At 38.4% G+C, this 19,542-nt stretch overlaps 1 protein-coding gene across 4 annotated transcripts in view; it reads right to left on the bottom strand.

Annotated features, from left to right (window-relative positions):
* Window positions 1-5,143: 5,143 nt before the first annotated feature.
* NISCH (nischarin) overlaps window positions 5,144-19,542 on the bottom strand; it is a 29,273-nt gene continuing 14,874 nt past the window's right edge. The window contains exons 9-22 of one of the 4 annotated variants that reach the window (XM_080606437.1): window positions 19,256-19,324; window positions 18,682-18,867; window positions 18,352-18,480; window positions 17,793-17,906; window positions 16,862-16,970; window positions 14,086-14,207; window positions 13,127-13,182; window positions 11,325-12,638; window positions 10,738-10,912; window positions 9,368-9,521; window positions 8,678-8,806; window positions 7,629-7,790; window positions 7,007-7,114; window positions 5,144-6,537 (exon numbers count right to left, since the gene is read on the bottom strand). In XM_080606437.1, the coding sequence (XP_080462563.1) occupies window positions 5,909-6,537; window positions 7,007-7,114; window positions 7,629-7,790; window positions 8,678-8,806; window positions 9,368-9,521; window positions 10,738-10,912; window positions 11,325-12,638; window positions 13,127-13,182; window positions 14,086-14,207; window positions 16,862-16,970; window positions 17,793-17,906; window positions 18,352-18,480; window positions 18,682-18,867; window positions 19,256-19,324 (3,456 nt within the window). In that variant the 3' untranslated portion in view covers window positions 5,144-5,908. Of the gene's footprint in view, window positions 6,538-7,006; window positions 7,115-7,628; window positions 7,791-8,677; window positions 8,807-9,367; window positions 9,522-10,737; window positions 10,913-11,324; window positions 12,639-13,126; window positions 13,183-14,085; window positions 14,208-16,853; window positions 16,971-17,792; window positions 17,907-18,351; window positions 18,481-18,681; window positions 18,868-19,255; window positions 19,325-19,542 lie in introns of all 4 variants that reach the window. The other 3 variants (XR_013955679.1, XM_080606438.1, XR_013955678.1) reach the window with 3 other exon arrangements.

Below are 19,542 nucleotides of genomic sequence, written 5' to 3' on the forward strand. Positions count from 1 at the left end.
GGGATCAATTCTTTGATTTCACTATTTTATCCAACACCATTTACAATTGTCAGTAAATAAAAGGCTGTTCACTCATTAATTTCTATGCAAGAACAACTAGAGGAATGATATGCATAAGCATCTGCACAAAGCATTTTAATCAGCTCACAAAAAGTCCCACAAAGCAAAGCTAGCAAGCAGAGATCCTTTTTTTTTTTTCAACATCAAAAGCAAATACATCAGAAAAATACTAGATGTTAAGAAGAACTAACATGAAAAATATCCTGAGATCTGTCAGAGAGCTCAAGAGCTGATGCTTCTAATCTGTCCAGAATTTACAGTGGAAATACCCAGTACGGCATTAAGAATGAAGCCACAGGATTTGCTATGTCACTGACAATTAAAGGAATTTGTGAGACAGCCAAGTGTAAAAAAAGGGGGGAAAATTTGTGTACAAGACTTGTAAGGATCTGATGACACAGCACACAAAGAACAGCCCTGTTGCAGGCAGGGTAGCAGAGCCTCTTTCATGGCCTGCTCAATGTTTGATTGAGAAAAGGATTGTGCATTTAAAAGGTACAGTAGGAGCTGTCAATTGCCTGCAATTGCATTTATCTGTGAGGTTTAGCATGCGAGCATTTGTTTGTTTTGGAAAGCACGGAGGATGACTTACCAGCCAACTGTCTCCTGCTCAGGCTGCACAAAAAGGCTGGCTAGCAGTTGAAGTCACAGACCTGGGGCTCAGAAGCATCACGTTCAACTTCTGGCCCTGACACAGATGACTCCTATAAACTACTAACAATCTACATTGGCCTGACTCACACGGATCAGCAGCAGCTTGTTGGCAAGTAATGGTGCTCAGGATTTTTTCCTCACCCATCCTTTTTGTTTTATGAGTTTATGAAAGGTTGAATCTTCTGAACCAGCTTGTCTAGACCATGACACATGCTTCTTCCATGACCACGTTAACAATCAGAATTGAAAAACTCTGCTGGTCAAAGCTACTCAATCTATTCCAGGGGAAAAAAATCCTGTGGCTGGCTAAAGGCAAAGGATACATACACGAACTTCCAGCCTCCCATGACAGTCACGCTGCATTTTAAAACGCTCAGTCACCAGCCCTCTGCTGTGAAGCATGTGCAGCCCTGGCTAGCTTGGGCAATTTCCTGCTATTGAAATCTTCTGTATAAGCAATCTTTACTGAAACTACAGAACCAAGACAAACGATTTACCATCCAGTCTACCATACCACATAGCTTCTGTGTGGACTAGCTATTTGGTTACTTCAGCAGAGAGAAATGAACTCGTTCCAGTCTTCTGGGAAAGCTAGGAAGGAGCATAAAGTCTCTTCACTCTGAATCACAAGCGTCTGAGAAGCTGCGAGCCTTCAAAGGTACTGGTAAGGGATTAAACAGCCCAAGCCACGAGTGCCTGTGTGTAAGAGCAGGGCCAGCTGTGCCGTACTTACTGGGCGCACCCCTGAGGCTGCTGGTGCAGAGACTAGAACACAGTCCTGCGATTTTTGTTTTTTTTCTCTTGGCAAGTTGGAAGGAACAGGAATTCTAAAGTTTGCTGATAAAAGCGAAAAAACAGAAAGGTCATACAGCAAGTAGGAGCCTGTTTACCTCCCCCTCTCACACACACACTCACGCGATGGCCCATTCCAAGCAGACAGGTAGAGCTGCCTGAGCACAGCGTTGCCTTGTGGTTCAGGAAGAAATTATCACAGCTGCTCACATCCTGTTAGTGCAAAGCCTGGAAGGGTAGTGGCACAAATGTCAGAACATAAATGCTGTAAGTCCTGCCCTACTCACTGCTGTTGACTCCGAGTTCTTTTACACATGCTCCTGCAGGGAAAGCCTGCTAAGTGTTCCCATCTCTCTGTTTTACTTTTATACCTTTCCCATCTATTAAGCAGTGTCCTGGGATTTTGCTGGGAGAGTCAGGTTCTAAACTCCCCACAGATATTACAATATGGATTAGATGCCGCAGTTCAGTAACAAATGTGCTTAAAATTGCTGTGGAAAACTGGGGGTATGAAACTCATCACACCAAGAAGGTGCTGAGGAAGTACAGAGGCCAACACTGAAAAACAACCTCAATAGATCTCTAAGGAGCAATAATATCCAGAGATGGTAAGCTAGCCATAAGGTTGTATTATTTCAGACATTAAAAAAACTCTGAGAGGGGATAAGGAAAATTTGTCCTTGGGACAAGTGACTACTGAATTGCGACCTGTCATCTCGGGAGACAAGGGGCAGCGAGGAGAAAGAAAAATCAAGAAATATCAGGTTAGGATTAACAAGATTTTGAAGAAGTCCTGAAGGATTTATTCTGTCAAAAACAACCAATCTCTTGAACTTCCATTGATTTGGATGGCATTAAAGTGACTAACGCTTTTTAAAAACTTTGTAAATAGTTTCTTGAGCACTCTCTAGGATCTTTAAGGCAAGCAGCAGAGAGAAGTAAGCTTGGCTTTTGGAATCTTGAGGGATTAAAGTCACGCTGTAGTATCAGCACCCTCCTGTTAACCAGAACGAATTGCTGTTTTATCACACTGGTATCACCCACCCTAAAAGCTACTTTTTTTCAGTTGGAAGTACTGCTTTGGTTTTGTCACGAACCAGAGGTAAACCATTATGCAGTGGTTTAGCTTTGGTTTTCAGTACAAACCTTGGCAAACAGTTGGCTAAAACTTTCACCAAACATGTTATAGGCCCTTTTTATCCCTCATACGTAATAGTACATGAAGGTTAAGCAGCAGCACCACGGAAAATACGCTGCCTTTTGGGTCATGCTGATGTGAGCAGGCACTGTTTGAACAGCTCAGCTTCTGAGCTAGTTCTCCTTGTCCCCTGTGAGAGACTTTTAAAGTCTGGACTCATGAGGTCCTGGTGCCCAACTTACCTGGCACTAGGCATTTCTTTAGGCATCCGTTGAGGTCTTTTTCAGAGCGGGCCACAGACATTCCTCAGCACCTTCCTGGTGTTTCATATCCTCCCTTTTTCCACAGCTGGTTTTAGCTCTCCAAGTTACTAAATGCCCCTCCATTATCAGGTAGACAGCAGGAAACAGAAGTTTGTAGTCTGTCTGCTCTAAACCACAACTTCATGATTTTCCTCCTGTTGCCACTTCTCCTAAGATTGCGTATGTTTGAAGATTAATACCATAGAAGTAAACTTTTGAATCAGATGTATGCAAGCTAGAAATGGCATTGTGTTACTCCTTTTTTTTTAATTAAAAATTATCAAAGTTGTCAAGACCAGGAAAACAAATTAAATGGGCTGATGTAAATACATCACCATTTAGCACATCTGCAGCCAACAGATGGCAGGGCTGTAAAAACAGCATGGGAATGGACACGGAGCAGACAGGATGCAGGTCAGGCTGTCATTTCACCTTACAAAGAAAGCATGGCTGAGCTCAGGTCACCACCTCATTCACCCTCCTTCCTAGTGAAATTCACGTACAATTTTTCAATTGTAATACAATGGAAATTTTAAAACCTTTGACCGGATCCTCAGCAGATGACACCGAGCACAAATGCATGGGTCTTCCCTAGGGTTATGTACACCTACAGCAGTTGGAAAGCCAGACTATGAAAGACTAAGATCATTTAGGACATTTTTTCTTGAAAAAAGATCTTCCCACCTGCCTATGCACGCATCCAGTCCCAACTTCAGCAACTTCGATACTGCCTTAACACTGAACAGTTTGAAGCTGTAACAGATTTGAGGGCAACCTAAAGAGAAATGAGTATGCAGGGCTTCATAGCACTCTTGGAAAGAGAGAGGAAGAAATCAAAGCTGTTCTATGTGACCAAAATCGCTTACAAAGCTTCTTCAGTCTGCAGAACATTCTGTACGAGCTAATTGTGGAAAACAGAAAATGACACAATCAGCTAATTTATAGAATCCAAGATGAAGGACTGCATTTTCAAGGAAAACTCAAGTAGTGCCATTTGTTTCTAAAAGGGGGGATTTAATTAAAATATAACAGAGAAAAATGAGAGACTGGTGCCAAGGGACAACAGTGAACAGTTTTTCAGCTGAACATTGAACTTTAACGATCAGAAATGTGCATGCACAAAGCACCATAACTCCATCAGGTTTTAACATGGGCCAAAGAACAGGGGAGCAAACATCTGAATTACTACAATAGAAGAGTGTTTGTTTTTTTTAAATATATATATAAACACCAAAATGAACTGGAGCTAGTGTCAGTGAAGCCAGTTTGCACCTACTTTGTCTAGACCACGCTTCACTTGTCAGAATATAAAAGATAATGGAAAAAAAATGCCCTGAAAATAAACAATTCTCATCACACCATAGGTGAGATACTAAATATAAGAATCAGGAAATACTGTATCATGTAACTAAAAAACTACTGAACATTTCATTCATCTTAATATGATTAGTGCTTACCATGCTTAAAGGGGAATTGTACCCATTTTCTGGATTATATCTGACACAAATGGAAATATTTTAACAGCTTAAAGGAGGTCTTGTTACCTGAAATCTCAAGAATATTTTTGTTTTAAGCTTAAATGCCATGAGGCAGAAAAAACTTGCCATTCCTGGAGACACTCAAGACTTGTTTGGAACACGAACTCAATGTGTTTGAACTCAGCCCTGTTCTGAGCATGACAGTTAGGTATCTCCCAACCTAAGTTTCTTTACCTTTTTTACAGGAGCATCAGTTTTAAGCAGCATCAGCTGGCCATGTATATCAAAACCATCCTTCCCTTCTTAACCCCTGCAGAAGTAGAACAGTTACTCAAAGTCTCAGAATTAGTCTTCACAATAGTGAGTAGTTTAGAGGTTTTTTTTTTCCCTGTCATAGGACGCTAGAACTTGCTGGGCACAATAGTATCTGAAGTTACAGAAGACAATTTGGAAAGCAAATTCCTACTGTCTGATGGAGCAGCAAAAAGACTTGAAGTAAATCCTCTTTAAACTGTGTTTAAAAGCTGCAGACCCTCAGTTTCCACAACTCAGCTTTATTTCTGGACCTGCATGTATTTGCTATACTAAATTTTCTTCTTTATTCTTCCTGCGTATTTCATACTTTACAATATACTCTAGGAACAAAGCGTGCCACTGAACTACCATATAGTATTCTGCAAACACAAAAGGAATACTTGAATAAAGACAAGCCCAAGAGAAAACTGTCAAATTACACTTTATTTGTATTGACAAAATAGGCAAAAGACTTGGTGTTCAGAGATAAATTAATTATTTGCTGACAAAACAGTTGTATAGCCATGTTGTGTACTTCCGTTTTCAAGACTACACTGAACAGACTTTTCTGAGTAGACTTTTACAGGCAATTCTTTTCCCTAGGCTAAGAAAAAAGAATGCTCAAACTAATCTCATGTGAAAGTGTCACCTGCTTGTCACTCAAATTTTACTGTTAAGTTCACAATTGGCAGCAAATAATTACATTTGGCCTCAGAAAGGAAAAAAAATATGTAAAACTAAGGTCATTAAATAATAAGCATTAGCAGCATACCCAAAATACATCTTGTACAAAGAACATTGCACTTGAACTTACACAAGCATTTACCATTATTTACACATTAGAATTTGTATAGAACATCAAGATTGATATATACAGAAAAACAGCAGAAACCTTAACAGCCCTAGAAGACAGCATATCTAGTGTTGACTCCTTATTTTTTCCATACAGTTTCCCAGGATGTCTCATGAGTTTTTTTCACTATATACTGTTGCATAAAAAATACTTTACAAAAAGTTCAATCCCTAGCTAACACTTCAGAATATTTGTATGGACTATTAAACGTTCACTGCACTAGGGAGCAAGGGAGTCCAGTTCAGCTCCTTAATAAAAATACAGAATTTGACAAGCTCTATTTAAATGCTGTGCTTTACTTTATAATAGACACTGAAATCACTTAGCTGTGCAGTAATTACCCAGTGAGTTCCAAAGGCAGTTCCCTACCACACAGTATCTCCCACTGTCTTGCAAGCAATGAAATTAACTTCTCTCGGCTTTCTGCACTTGGGATAAAGATGTACCACTGGATCTCTCTGCTCCTGCTGCCTTCTTGCTTAACATTTCCCTTTGGGGCATTATCAGTGTCTCCAAAGTGATCCAGTGTTAAGTTCTGCATCAGATCCTGATTCTGAACATCATCAAACACAAAAGTAAGGGCCTGCGGATATGTCTGATAACCCATAAGGACTCTATCTAAATCCCGGATTCGTCTTCCATCTGCAAGCTGATACTTATCTCTCTTTGGTGGTTCCTTAGCAAATTCAGGTAGTGGGTAACTGATGTAATCTTCATCAAAGAGAAACAAATCAGAGCTGGTTAGTATAAGTGTTTTAGGTTGAAGTGAACTCGTGTTTTGGGCAGATCCTTCAACGTGATTTACTTGAAATGCCAACACATACAGAAGGATGTTGAGGGACTGAAGATTAGTCAAATCATCCATCTTCTCTGCCACTAGAAAAGCAAGGTCCCCAATCTCCTCTTCATTGGGATAAATAAATTTTACTCTGCTTGAGTGAATCAGTTCATAATTCTCCATTTTTCCTACAAGAACAAGTATACACTGTTATACTTCCACCTAAGTACTATAAAATACTTTCTTAAATGCATGAGGATAAGCAACAATATTGGATAGTTGGCTGTATCTGGAAAAATTAAAGTTAACATTTATGCATGTATGGTTTTACTTCACAATACTGGAATAATTTTTATTTGGATTGCAGATATGTACGGAAGTCTCTTGCATTAACCTACCTATATTTCTGCAACTTTCTCACAACTAGTTCAGGCTGATAGCAAAAGAGGCAGAAGGAAACAGCTGAATTCTTGTATCAGACTACCCACCTTCTTACCAGCTGATTTCCTCTGCTTCCTCCTTCCCACTCCCTAGTTCTGAACTGACTGAAAGCATCATCAGATCACTGAACACAAGCTTCCTACGTCTTTCAAGCAGACAAAAGACAGAAAATAAAAACAACAAAAAATAAAACCTCTACATGAATTGCTTTTATACCCCCTCCATTGCTTATATACACCTGATGGATGAGCACATTCCTCTCCTTCAGTGTTAGGTTCTGGAATGACAGGAGGCAATACTGCAGACTCTTACTCCCTGTAAATACTTAAATAGAAAACAGCAAAACTTGAAGGAAGCCTATCTGCTTTTTTCCACATAAATCAACAGGTCTAAGAAAAGGTCTGACTACTCTCACCAGACCTTGCACTTTCTGGGCTTACACACCTTCTCCTTAGAGCAGTTACACTAATAATCATTCTTCAGGAAAATGTGCTTTCAGTTTGTGAATAAAATATTCAGAATTCTAAGCACAAATGTTTAACCTGACATTGGAACTGAACTTAATGTGCCTCAAAAAGGTCTGGTTTTCACTTCACTATGTTCTCTCAGAATGACAGGATTCCTTCATCTGAATAAGCAAGGAAATCCATAACTTTTAGACTTTATTATATTCACTGTCCTTTGGTGACAGACTCACAAGTCTTTCTAGGTTGAAACTTGCAGTGGGAGCTAAACAAAAAACAGGAAACGCAGTTTCTGCTGTATCAAAGCAGTAGTTTAGCTGATGCTCTTAGTACCAAGCCTAAATAGCTCCAGCCACGTAGAAAAGACCACTTACCAGTGTTTTTACTCCCAAATTCGGAGTAGAAGTCTTTATCTATTGGCTCTGGTGAAGGTGTGCGTGCAAGCAATGACAGAACTGCCATAAGCTGCTGCATGAAAGCATGAGTGTTGTAACTGTCTCTTGTCAAGCAAGTGACAATATGATCTGCAGAGTGTCCTGAATAGAATACAGAAAATAAACCATTCACACATCTGTACATGGCATTACCATAACTTAACCAACATGCAACTGTCACCAAAATAATTTCTTGCAAGCATTACTTCTCCCAAAAATATGCATCATTATTCAGAAAACCTTAAAATCCATGGGAAAGTATAATTTTTTTTTTTACAAACCCCTCAAAAATACAGAATATAATTTCTCCTGATTTAAAATGATGCACACAATTAAACTCTTTGACTATTTTACAATTTATCTTACAGAAAAAATTGCCCTCAGCTTTCTTCGTATACTAGCTAAATGTAAGCTTACTTTAAATTATTTTCAATAATTTTTCACCATCAAGGTCACAAGACAATTAGAAAGATGCTTCAGAACATAGAAACATATGGCTCACAGGTAGTGGTACTCTACGACAATGTAATACAACCTCGAAACTTTACCTATGTTACTTCAACTAAATTTTAAGTTGACATTCTCATCTTACGGAAACTAAAGTCTCCTTTTCCACCCAAAAAGTCAACCATCAATTAACTACATATTTTGCAATGTGGACAGAACCTTGATCTTACTCTTCATTGCAAGCCAAAGCCTCAGAACAACAAGAAAGTCTTTAGAATTCCTTTCTGATCTGTCATCAAGACAGAAGAATTTTTAAAAGCACCTGTGGGACCAATTCATTGACATTAAAAGCTTCCTAGATACCTCAATTACAAGATGTTGCAAGCCTACTCATACAGCACCATCAGCATTACATTAACTCCTCTTAAGAAAAAGCAGCAAAAAAACATTTTCAGCTCCCTAATCAAGAGAAGAATCCATCTGAAGTAAGACTAAAGAGATGATATTGACCTGGAAAAACTTCAAGCATAAGATGTACTCACCAGTAATTCTGAAGTACTGGTCAAACAGGCCAACATTTACTGACTGCAGATCATTAAGTTTTAACACAAAGCAGCAAGAGAGGTGGAAAGAGTTATTTTCGCAATCTGAGTGTTCTTCGTTCCAAAAATCTGTTGAAGATATGATAAAGTCAAAAGAAAAAGAATGATGAGACTCCTTTCCATAAGTGCAATTTCTATATCCAGAAAATGTATCACACAAAGAACGAAATCAGGAAGAAGGCAGGAATACTGGTTGATTTCTCAAGCACCATATCTACTTGTTAACATTATTTCTTGAAGAACTGCATCGCAGATTTAGACCAGCAGATAAATTTATGAATCACTCATATGAACTGAATGCACACTGAGTTTCATTCTCTTCACTTACCATTCTGCTCTCTTAAATGGCCTTTACCTACCCAGGTGATGCTGAGGATTATCAAATAACATCAGAGGGAAGCATAGACACGATGGCACATAAAAGGGTTTATCTGACAAGCAGCCATGACTCAAGAACCCAAACCTGCAGCTTTGAAGATAAAATCCCCATGCAAGCACTTTGCACAGGGCAGATTGTGCCACTCTCCCTCAACCAGGATGATCAGCCAAAACTGGCAGATAAAACTCAAGACAAACAGATGGGGATTAAGCTCAACCTTACCAGAGGATCAAAATTAATAGCTCTCTTACCTAACTGATGCTCATCCGCATGAACAAAAGAATCGTCCAACAGAAAGTAAATAGCTTTTGTTGAGAGAAGCACACAAGCCATCACTTCCACACTGGGAGTTTTGTAAAACAGAACTGAAGACCACATGAGATGCCTCAGCTCTTCATTTTCCACCTAAGATGTAAATTATATTTCACAAATCACTTGCACATTTTGACCTTTCAGACAGCTTTATCATCTCAGAGGCAGCTTTAGATTACTAGTAAAAGTTTCAAAACTTTTGAAGCATCTGAATGTGCTATAGTGAGAGCAGTTTACCTCTAGCTGCTAAAAACATCTGCAATAGCTGTCTACTGAAAATGCCTTGGTTTTGTGCAAGAGAAAATTGTTTTTCTGTCATGGTCTAATTATTCCCCATTTCCTGACAAAGAAAAGAAACAACTACTGCACAAGATGCTTTCTAAAACAAACAGAAGACAATTTTATCAACAGATGAGCAGTGCCTCCCACACCTCAGGCCTATCAAGCCTTCACAATGCAACTCTGACTTTGGATTTAAAGATCCTTAAGAAAGGATGGAAGTGATGGAAGCACAGCTCATCACTACAGCTGCTGTTCCAGCCAGGCATCCAGGCATCTTTCCAGCTTCTAGCCTGATGAGTGCTGTGAGCTCTCAAATGAGTCACCTGCTTTTTTTTTTTTAAATCAACTTCTCCCAGTGCAAAGAAAAGTACAACTTACAAATTGTGCTTACTTTAGAATACTTAAAAAAGAAAAATGGTAATAATAAAAGCATCTATTTCTTACTAAGCTTTTCAATTGACATTTTTACTAGAAACGCAGTGATTTATCACTTCAAATGCCACCTCATTAATTTAAGTTAGAACTGTACTTTTAAACTTAAAGTTCCCCACAGCCAGTAAACCTAATTTCTGAATTACAGGTTTATCTGCTCATGTTTTTGGATTCCCTAGAGCCATGGATGTGCTGTGTTGTATTCATGAACCTATATTACCCAAAAAGTCAGGACACAGTGTAGCTAGGTACCAACACACTAGGTAATTCCACTCTGTTGATTCTCTCATTTTATTATTTTAAAAGAAAAATAGGAACATTCTTGGAATAGTCATTTTCAAGACACACTAGTGTACTTTCTGGCTCTGCATCAAGGATCCTGAAGGCAAAATATGCCTGCCAGGACCACAATCACTGCAGCAGGGGCCTCAAAAGCCAGTTGCACAAACAGGTTTTTGACCAAAATGTTTCCAGGTTTGCTTCAGCTTAGCTTTTCAAGTTTGATGAGGAACGGTTTTTCACTTTTTTTTTTTAAATATCATCTAATACTGAAAGGTCAAGTCATACTTTTATATACCCAGGCTAGGTGTAATACCTCTGCAATGTTGCCATGGAAAAATTCAACTAGGGCATTTCCTTTCAGCCCAGCCACATACTGCAGAGACGCAGAAACACGTAGGTGAACTGGAACCTGGTTATCTTCTGTAATCTTCTGCACAAGAAATTCAGATGGATATAAAGATGACAGAGTCAGATGAGGCTTGCAAAAGCTAGGAGACAGAAGAGATCCAGAAAACATCATCAAAATTTCAGGAAATACACAGCTCTCCCCCAACAAAAAATCATACTTAGTCATTCAACAACTGGGAACAGGCAACTTCTATTCTTAGTTTACTCTAAATGACTTCTCTTAAGCATCATTATCTGTTATGGCATCAGCCTGCAAGCACCTGAAACACAAAGACTCCTTCCATAAGAAAATACATTTTAAATTGTAACCACAGAACATTTAAAGAAAAAAGGGTTGACAGGTACATTCCAGGATAACCAGTCACACATACCAAAGAACAGCAGAATCAAAGTAGTCTACAAGTCAAAACCAACTACAATAACAACTGCAAACAGTGGCAAAGCCGCCTTACCTTCAATACCATGCAATAAATCTTTTATGGGAATTGTTACCTTGCTGACTGACCATGTCTGTTTGACTCCAAAGCGTGATTTCTTGCAGCATCTGGTTTGTTTGAAGCTTTGAAAATAACAATAGTCTTAACATCCTGCAGGAGTGTCCTTAAGAGACTGTAAATTCTTAGAAAGTGGAATTTCTCGTGAGGTAGAACAAACACCGCTGTAACAAATCTGTATCCAATGAGCAACTCCAGCACATGCCCATCCAAAAACGAACCCTTCTGTTGAATAGACATGTGAGTTGGATGTAGCACAACTGATGCTAACGGAATCCTATTCAGCATAAGAACACTTCTCAAGTCTTCTGTGCCTACCCATTTACTTGGCAGTAAACTGAAATCCACTTTGACTATGTACAAATGCTGGGGTGTTAGAAACACCCAACAGGGATGGAACACACAGGGGCCCTGGTCAGAAGACTTGTACATTGAAGAATAAAGTGCTGAACACAAAACATTTTTTGACCATGCTTTGTTATTGCCAGCTGGCTCTGCATGATGCAAGGTTTTCTGAACATTGGTTTTGCTCCCGTAAACAAGGTATGTTAGGAAACAACCTTTTATCTCCACATCCTCTGATGAAATGCAATTCAATTCCATAAGCTGACAAAGAAACTCTTGGAGGTTTGCATTTCCACAGTATATTGTGGAGCTTAGTAACACTGATGTGCAATGTTGAGAACATGTGTGCAAACAGGAATAAAAATCTTGAAGATTCTGGGAGTCTGAAACAACAAGCAAGCAGTTATCACTGTTTTTCAGCTTCAGTGTTAAACAGATTTCTGGCATGAAAAATCCAAATTCTGCTATATCAGTATATGGAAAACATAACATTAATTTCAAGGCAGAGGGGATATGCTGGCAATTTCCTCTCAGTTCCTGAGGAAGAATCTCAAACACAGCTAGCAGATCATCAGTCAAAACCAAACAGGAAGCAAACTGTCTGAGTCCCTTATGAATGTGAATAGAGAAACTCCAGAGAATTTTGACTATGTCAACGCTCTTCACTGCTGTGCTGTCAGATGATTGAGTATCTGAAGTTGTGTTGAACTCAAAAGTCTGATCTCCTTCATGAAGTCCCATTTCAAAATATCCATCTTCTTTGTCTGTGGTTCTGGAATCACACAGAGGGCTTCCTTTACTCTCTGTAAAGGAGTGGGGCGATCTCTGCACAGTCTGAACTATCAAGGCAGAAAGGTGTTGGATAAAATCCTGGTTTGTGGCAGTGTATGACATGCAATTGAAAGGCAAGATGATGGTGTTACAGGGGTCAGGCACGGCACAGTGTTCTTCCTCTGAATGATCCAAACTTCAAAAGAGACAACAAGCCACAGTAAGTACAAGCAAGTTTAAAACCAGCTACAATGATCTACATTTCATGGCACTGCTCGTCAGAATTTGAGGCTTACTCTTTGCTATTTCAGTTAAGTCAGTGAAATTTGTAGAACATCCTTGCACTACACACAGCCATTAGTTTCTAAGGCTGGTAACATACAATTTTATAGAAAGGACTAAAATGCTTACTCATCCTTTATTTCCCACCTTGTATAAGCATATCCCTACAAGTTAAAGCACTTTACAATACAGCTATTGCTATTTTTGAAACTACCAAATACATTCCAGAGTTCAAAGGTTAAAAACACTTTACATAATGTAATCACTTTTGGTTCAAAAACAGGTACAGCACACAATGAAAAATAGCTTTGCCCCACAGGCCAAGTTTTAAAAAGGCAGTATCTACTGCTGTTATCCAAAAGCTAACAAGGATATAAACCAGAACTTTTATATCTAGCTTACCACTTATGACCACCTCTTCCATGCTCTTCGCATGAGTCCAATAGAGAGGCAGGTGCCTAAGGAAGAGAAGGAAACATCAGGAAGCTACCAACTACTTATGGCTGCTGCCAGGCTTCAGCACACATGAAGAGCAAAACTAATTCCAGCACCAGCTTTTTAAAGCAACTTGCTGTGAAGTCCTGATTGTTGTACTCACAGGCAGCTGAACAGATCTCCTCTGAGGATCCTAAAACACTCCCTTGTTTACTTTAGGTTAGATATTCAATTAAGGTAAGAAAAGAATGGACCGTTACTGACTTGAGAACAGATCCAACCTTAGGCCCGTAGACTATTTTAGCACACTACAAATATATATTCAAGTACTATGAAGGGAGGAAAAAAGGTGAAGGAACTTAAAGACCAACTACATTGGTGACAAAGGAAAACACTCCCCCCAAAGTCTTGCTGTCTCATTCCCTGAAGCCATGCATATGAACAAATACTTCTAATACTTATAACAAATGAAATCATAATTCAAAAACTATCAACAACAGCAGGAGTTTGAAGGAGACAAATTAAGGCCATTACCTATGGAGAAGGTTCCCCAGCAATACTAACAAGACTAGCAAGAAAGTCTCCTTCCGCAAGTTGATATTGTCTTGCACAAGATAAGTCTTGCACAGAGCAAGTGGATACTAAATGTTAACATGATACTAATACTGGGTCAGTATGCCAAAGTCATGACAGTGACACCAATTCTCTGCAAATCTTGTGTGTGTGATTATATATTTAATTTATAAGGTGGACCAGCAACTTCACAGTGTTTAGGCCCACCTCCTTTTTCCATTATAGCAACTCTGAAAAAAAAATATCAATATAGCTGTGCTACAGATTACTTTGATAACAAAAGTTTAAGATCAGGAAAGCTTGCAAAAAAGCTTTTCAAAATACCATAAAATAAACATAAGAACTGCAATTACCTGATTTTTACATCTGGAATCTGGTATTTCAAAGCATCTCTGGGGAACTGTATGGTCTGTAGGAGTCGATCCACTGGATTGCAAAGAACTGCTAGCTAGGACTGTTTCTTCACAAATTATTTCTAGAACAAATAGAAACTGCTCTTAAAACTACTGCAATAAAACCAAAATTGATGTCTATCTGCCAAACAAGTGGAATTAAAACTGTACAATCAAGGTCTGATAATAAATCATTAAAGCTAAATGAGCCAAGACGAAAGAAAAGCAGGTAGAATCTTAGTTGAATTGCAGACATGTCCTTATCTGTATTGAAAGTTGCATTAAAACGGATGAAATTCCTTTTTCAAGCTAACAATTTAGATCTCAACTTCTGGTGTAAGAATCACCCTTAGTTTTAACAGAACCCGTCAATTTTGCTAAAAGTAACCCTTATTTTTAACAAACTATCACCTGGCTGGCAAAAACAACAGCAAAACACTCTTTAGCAACCGTTCAGCATTTTTTCAAGTTTCCGTAGGCTTCACGTAAACAAGCGTAGTTATCTGTGTCAATTGTTCAGAAAGTCAGACAAACCTGGTCCCTTAAACGCCACTCAAGAAAATTAGCCCACCTTATTCAGAATCTTTCTGAAGGGTTCAAAGCTGAGTATCAATAAAACTTATCATAAGCGGATATAAGGGAACACTCTCATGGACATCTTGCCTGTGATAGTTGCACTGAAGCAACACAGAGAATCCATTTTCAGTATTACTACTGAGCTAGCCACTTCAAGTATATAAATGAGCAAATAAAACTAATAGAATTAGACTGGATATGTTTCTAGCCTGAGCATGAAAACTCCTGCATGTACCTTTCCGGACTGACAGTCAAATTTGGCAGATTACATCAAACCTTCTCATAGTGAGAGGAAACACAGAAGGTATTTATTACTTGAACAAAACACTACATTAGCAATAAGGAAATTCAGATTGACAGGAAAAACAGAACATGACATTATTTTTGGTTTTCTGTTTCCTATATAAATATTTCATCTTTTTCCATAAGCCATTTGCCAGTGACATTTAATTTGAATAATATGTTACGGAAACAGATGGTGTGTAGAAAAACTGCAGAGAAAACAATTCATAGAAATAGCATATCAGGAAATTAATTCCATTATTCATGATTTAAGGTCTAACAGTAAAACTAATTGCCCAGCATATTTCAAAATTCTTAAACAGATTTTTCAAAGTCAGTTTTGAAAACAACCCTCGATAGCTAAATAATAAAAATTCCTGTTACTAAAGATGAAAAACAGCCTGCTCTAGTCCTCTTTTATTTTCCTACCCCTTAGGCAGCCTTCTCTATGATTTTACTAAAGGAACCTCATGAAAAAATACTGCAGTAACTAAACATTAAACCTTACACCACTCTTTCAAAAAAAAATTCAAGTACTTTGGGAAGGAAGACCCGTTTTTCTCCCCCTAGACTCATTTGCTCTTAAACATTTACCATAATAGAAAAGAACTATGGACCAATAATTTTGAAAGTTACAGTTGTTGCTAGCAGACATTTTTACAGCTAGCTCTGTGTAAAACTGCAGGTCGAACTTTCTCAGTCCTCTAACTTAAACACTTAATACTTTAAAGCAAGCATTGAATAGAATAGTTCAGTTGGAAGGGACCTTCAATAATCATCTAGTCCAACAGCAATTGACTTCAATATATGCAAAGGAACATTTGCACACGTTTTGGAAAAGCTGGCAGCATTTTATCTGCAGATGAAAGAAGTTGCCTAGAATGGTCACAAAGGCAAATGAAGTACATAAGTAGCAACTAAACCAGTATCTGTTACAAGCTATTTGTCCTTAAATCATATGTTGCCAAAATAATTCCATTTTTGTAGAATGAACTAAAAAACTGACTGCAGAAATCACAGCAATTATTTTTTTTCCTCCAAAGACCAAGCTTTTCAGGCATGGTTCTCTCCCACTCACCAATCCAACAGAATTACAGGAAAAAGCAAGTGTCCGTTGAGACACTTACTGAGAATATATTCCCTTCTCTTTTAATTAACTCTTCTCCCACTATTCATGTCCTGCTGCACTTTAAAGTTGTCAACCAGGCAAAAGACCCCCAAAGTCTTCTCAGTAAGAAGTCACAGGCTTCTGCAAAAGACACGTGACCATTCTTCTAAGGTCCTAATGCAACGGGCACTTTTTTTTTTTTGAAACAGACAACAAAAATAATTTTCAGGCAAAGTTAGCAGGTGCTGCAGCACTATGGATGTGCTGAAACCACAGGCTCACCATGAACACTGATCCCACAACTGTCTTCCTTTTTCTGTTTCCTGCCATCTCCTTTTACTATCTTCCCTCAAGTTTGACTGAAATGAAGATCTTGCAAATAAACAATGCCACTTCAGCTCACATTTTGCAGAGCAAGAACAGATTCGTAAGCAATTTTACAACATGTCTATACATGTCAGTTTTCCATTAAGAAGCTAGGATATGCATCTAAACTGAGACAAGATCTGTAATCCTCTCTGCTGGTTTATGCAGGATGATGCAGTTAGAAGTCCTGTGCCCACACTTCCTGTACAGCTAACTAGCACTCCTGTGAACAACAGGCCAGTTCTGCTGATTCGCACACAACTTTCAACTTAAGACAACACATCCGAGTCTTTCTGCTTTATTTTAAGACCTATATCCATGCACATAATATTCATGTATATCAATGCAGCTTAAAAAAGCAGAACCAAGAGGCTCAGCCCAGCAGCACGATACATACATGATTACCTTGGCTGGAGCTGACAGGACGAGGCAGAGAGGGAGAGGAAGGACGAACAGTAAGAGAAGAACAGTTTGATTTGGAGCTGGCAGCAGTGAGCCTGGAGTCCTCACTGATCTAATAAAGAAAGTATGCAGTGATTAAAGAAAAAACTAAGTATACAGGACATTAGATCCTGAACTAAAAATAAGTCTACATAAGCTTTTTCAGTTTTAGTAAAAGGAAAGTTAGTGCCAGCTTTTTTTCCACATCCATTGAAGTTTGTTTTCACATTCTTAGTAGAGTTTCACTAAGAATTCATAAAGTCATTTTGATCACTGTACTTTCTGACAAAGTCAACATCGATTTTCATAAACCATAGCAGAACAAAAACAATTTCTACACTGCAAGGACAGAACAGGTTCTGTTAATGATTTTTAATACCAAAACAAGATTGACTAGCTACACAGCATGCAGACGTGAGAATTCAAGGAGGATTCAGATTCTTCATTCTTCACCACTGTTAAATATCCACAAGAACAACATTTGGGAAAGTCATTTTAGTACTCATCAGCACAAGCAGTAAGATTATATCCCTGCAATATCTCTACTTGTATAAGACATAATACAACTTATGGTCAACTGCATATTCACTGTGAACACCATTAAGTAATCCTGTCTTTTCCTCCCACTTCCTCTCTCTCAAGCCAGCACAAGAAGTGGTATTTCTGTGATAAGTGATAAATCTGATAATTACTGAAATTGCACTGAAAACTAAATAGGAAAGAGACAACATTAGAAGTCCATAACCACATAAAAGCACGAGCAAAGAAAGTATAAAAACTCAAAAGCTGGAGGAAAGTTTAATGAATTCCACTTAGACCTTATTTGTAGAAGGCTTCTTATAAACTTACAGTGTCATAAAGCAGCACATTCTACTCCTCTCAGCACCAAACTCACCTTTTTATCAGAGTTGCTCAGTTTGTACTTTACTTCCTTTGCTTTTTGAATAGCTTTCAGTACCTCCACAGTGTCTAGTTCCTTTTCTGTGGTAACAATGTTATCCAAACACACCTGAAAATAATGAAAAAAGTACCTAAACATTGAAAAGTGTGGCAGCTCTACAATTTGTTTTCTTATAATAATCAACAATAATCTTAGCTTAATGCAAACTATGTGCATCTTACTAACCTTACAGGCAAAACATTTAACACATTTGACCTTGCTCTAAGGTGACACGGATTTAACAAACTCAGAAACAGCTAGTAAGCTGCTTCTACACCCTCCTAGCGCAACTGCTCAATATTAACATACTATTTTTGAATCCAACGAAGACAGGGTAAAGTTTCACTTAGATCCAGAAGTGTAGTAGAATATTAATATTGCTTGATCCTCCAAAGACCTTTTCCAACACACACTAAAAAAATCAGCTTTTTGGAACATTCACACCACTTTCCACACCAGGCTTTAAGATTTGTTCAGGTGTCAGCTTCAAACGAACAGGTACATTGTCACCTACCTCTGAGGCCCTGTCCCCAAACTGAGCAAGTACTTTGGTCCGGTAATCGGGGATGATGCTCAGTGGATTGCTGGATAAGACCACTTTTTCTAAGCATGGTAGGCTTCCTATATTTTTTACTTCATCAATCTGAAAGATTATGAATAGATGCATGAATACAAAGCAGATAAATGAAAATCAGCATACAGACTATTTCTTGCATAAATTACATACATGCAGTAACAGGAAAAAAGTCATTACAGCTGCATTTATTTGCAGCTTCTCCCACTAAAAGACACTTCTTGTGTTCCAAAGCACAGTCCAGTATAACGCTGAAAAATCAACAGTTACCTGTTCTATTGTGTTGTTGCTGAGATCCAAGTTGACTAATGAGTAGAGTTTGTTAAGACCACACAGCCTTTCCAACTGATTTCCTGCTAGATTCAGAGTTTTGATGTTTCCCAGTTTTGTGTGAACACCTTCTAGTGATGTAAGCTTGTTGTAGGATAAGTCCAGGTGAACCAGGTTATAAAGATGCTATAAAAGCACAGAAAATGCATGTCACACCAATACGTTAAAAATAAACAATATCAGAGACACCGTGTTATGGCTTGCTCATGCTGGACAGTCTTAGACTTGTAAAAAGGGAACCCCCCTCCATTGCATTTTGGACCCAGAGATAAAGCTGGCAGTGAATGTAAAGAACTAATATTGTGTGTCAATATTGGTAAAGAAATGAAAGTATCCAGAGCAAGTTAAAAATGCACCATTAAAAGCACACTTGGATGTTATGAAGGATAAGCAATTTGGACTTAAATGATTTTCCATAACAAAATGAGCAACAGAATTCTGAATTAAACAATTCTGTGCTCTTAAGTCCCAAGCAGCCTGAAAAGAAAAACTGACCATCAGAAGTATCATTTACCTGTAAGTTTTCTACTAGTGACACTCCATTGTGACTCAAGTCCAGGAATTCAATCTTCGGAATTAATTTCTACAAGATAAAAAATGCTTTGCTAAAAATGCATTTTAGCTTATATATCAGGCAAGACTTCCTTTACTATCAGCTGACAAGGAAAAAGAACGCTATCATCACATGGACAGCCTGTGTCTCAGCTTTTGCTTTCCAAAAGCACTGGTTATGGCACAGTGCAAGAGTTGAAACTGGCTCTTATGAAAAATCTAAAAAATAAAAGTCACAAAAGTCTTGAA

This window comes from Anser brachyrhynchus (assembly GCF_964034855.1).
Source record: "Anser brachyrhynchus genome assembly, chromosome: 10".
In the NCBI taxonomy this organism is placed as follows: domain Eukaryota; kingdom Metazoa; phylum Chordata; class Aves; order Anseriformes; family Anatidae; genus Anser; species Anser brachyrhynchus.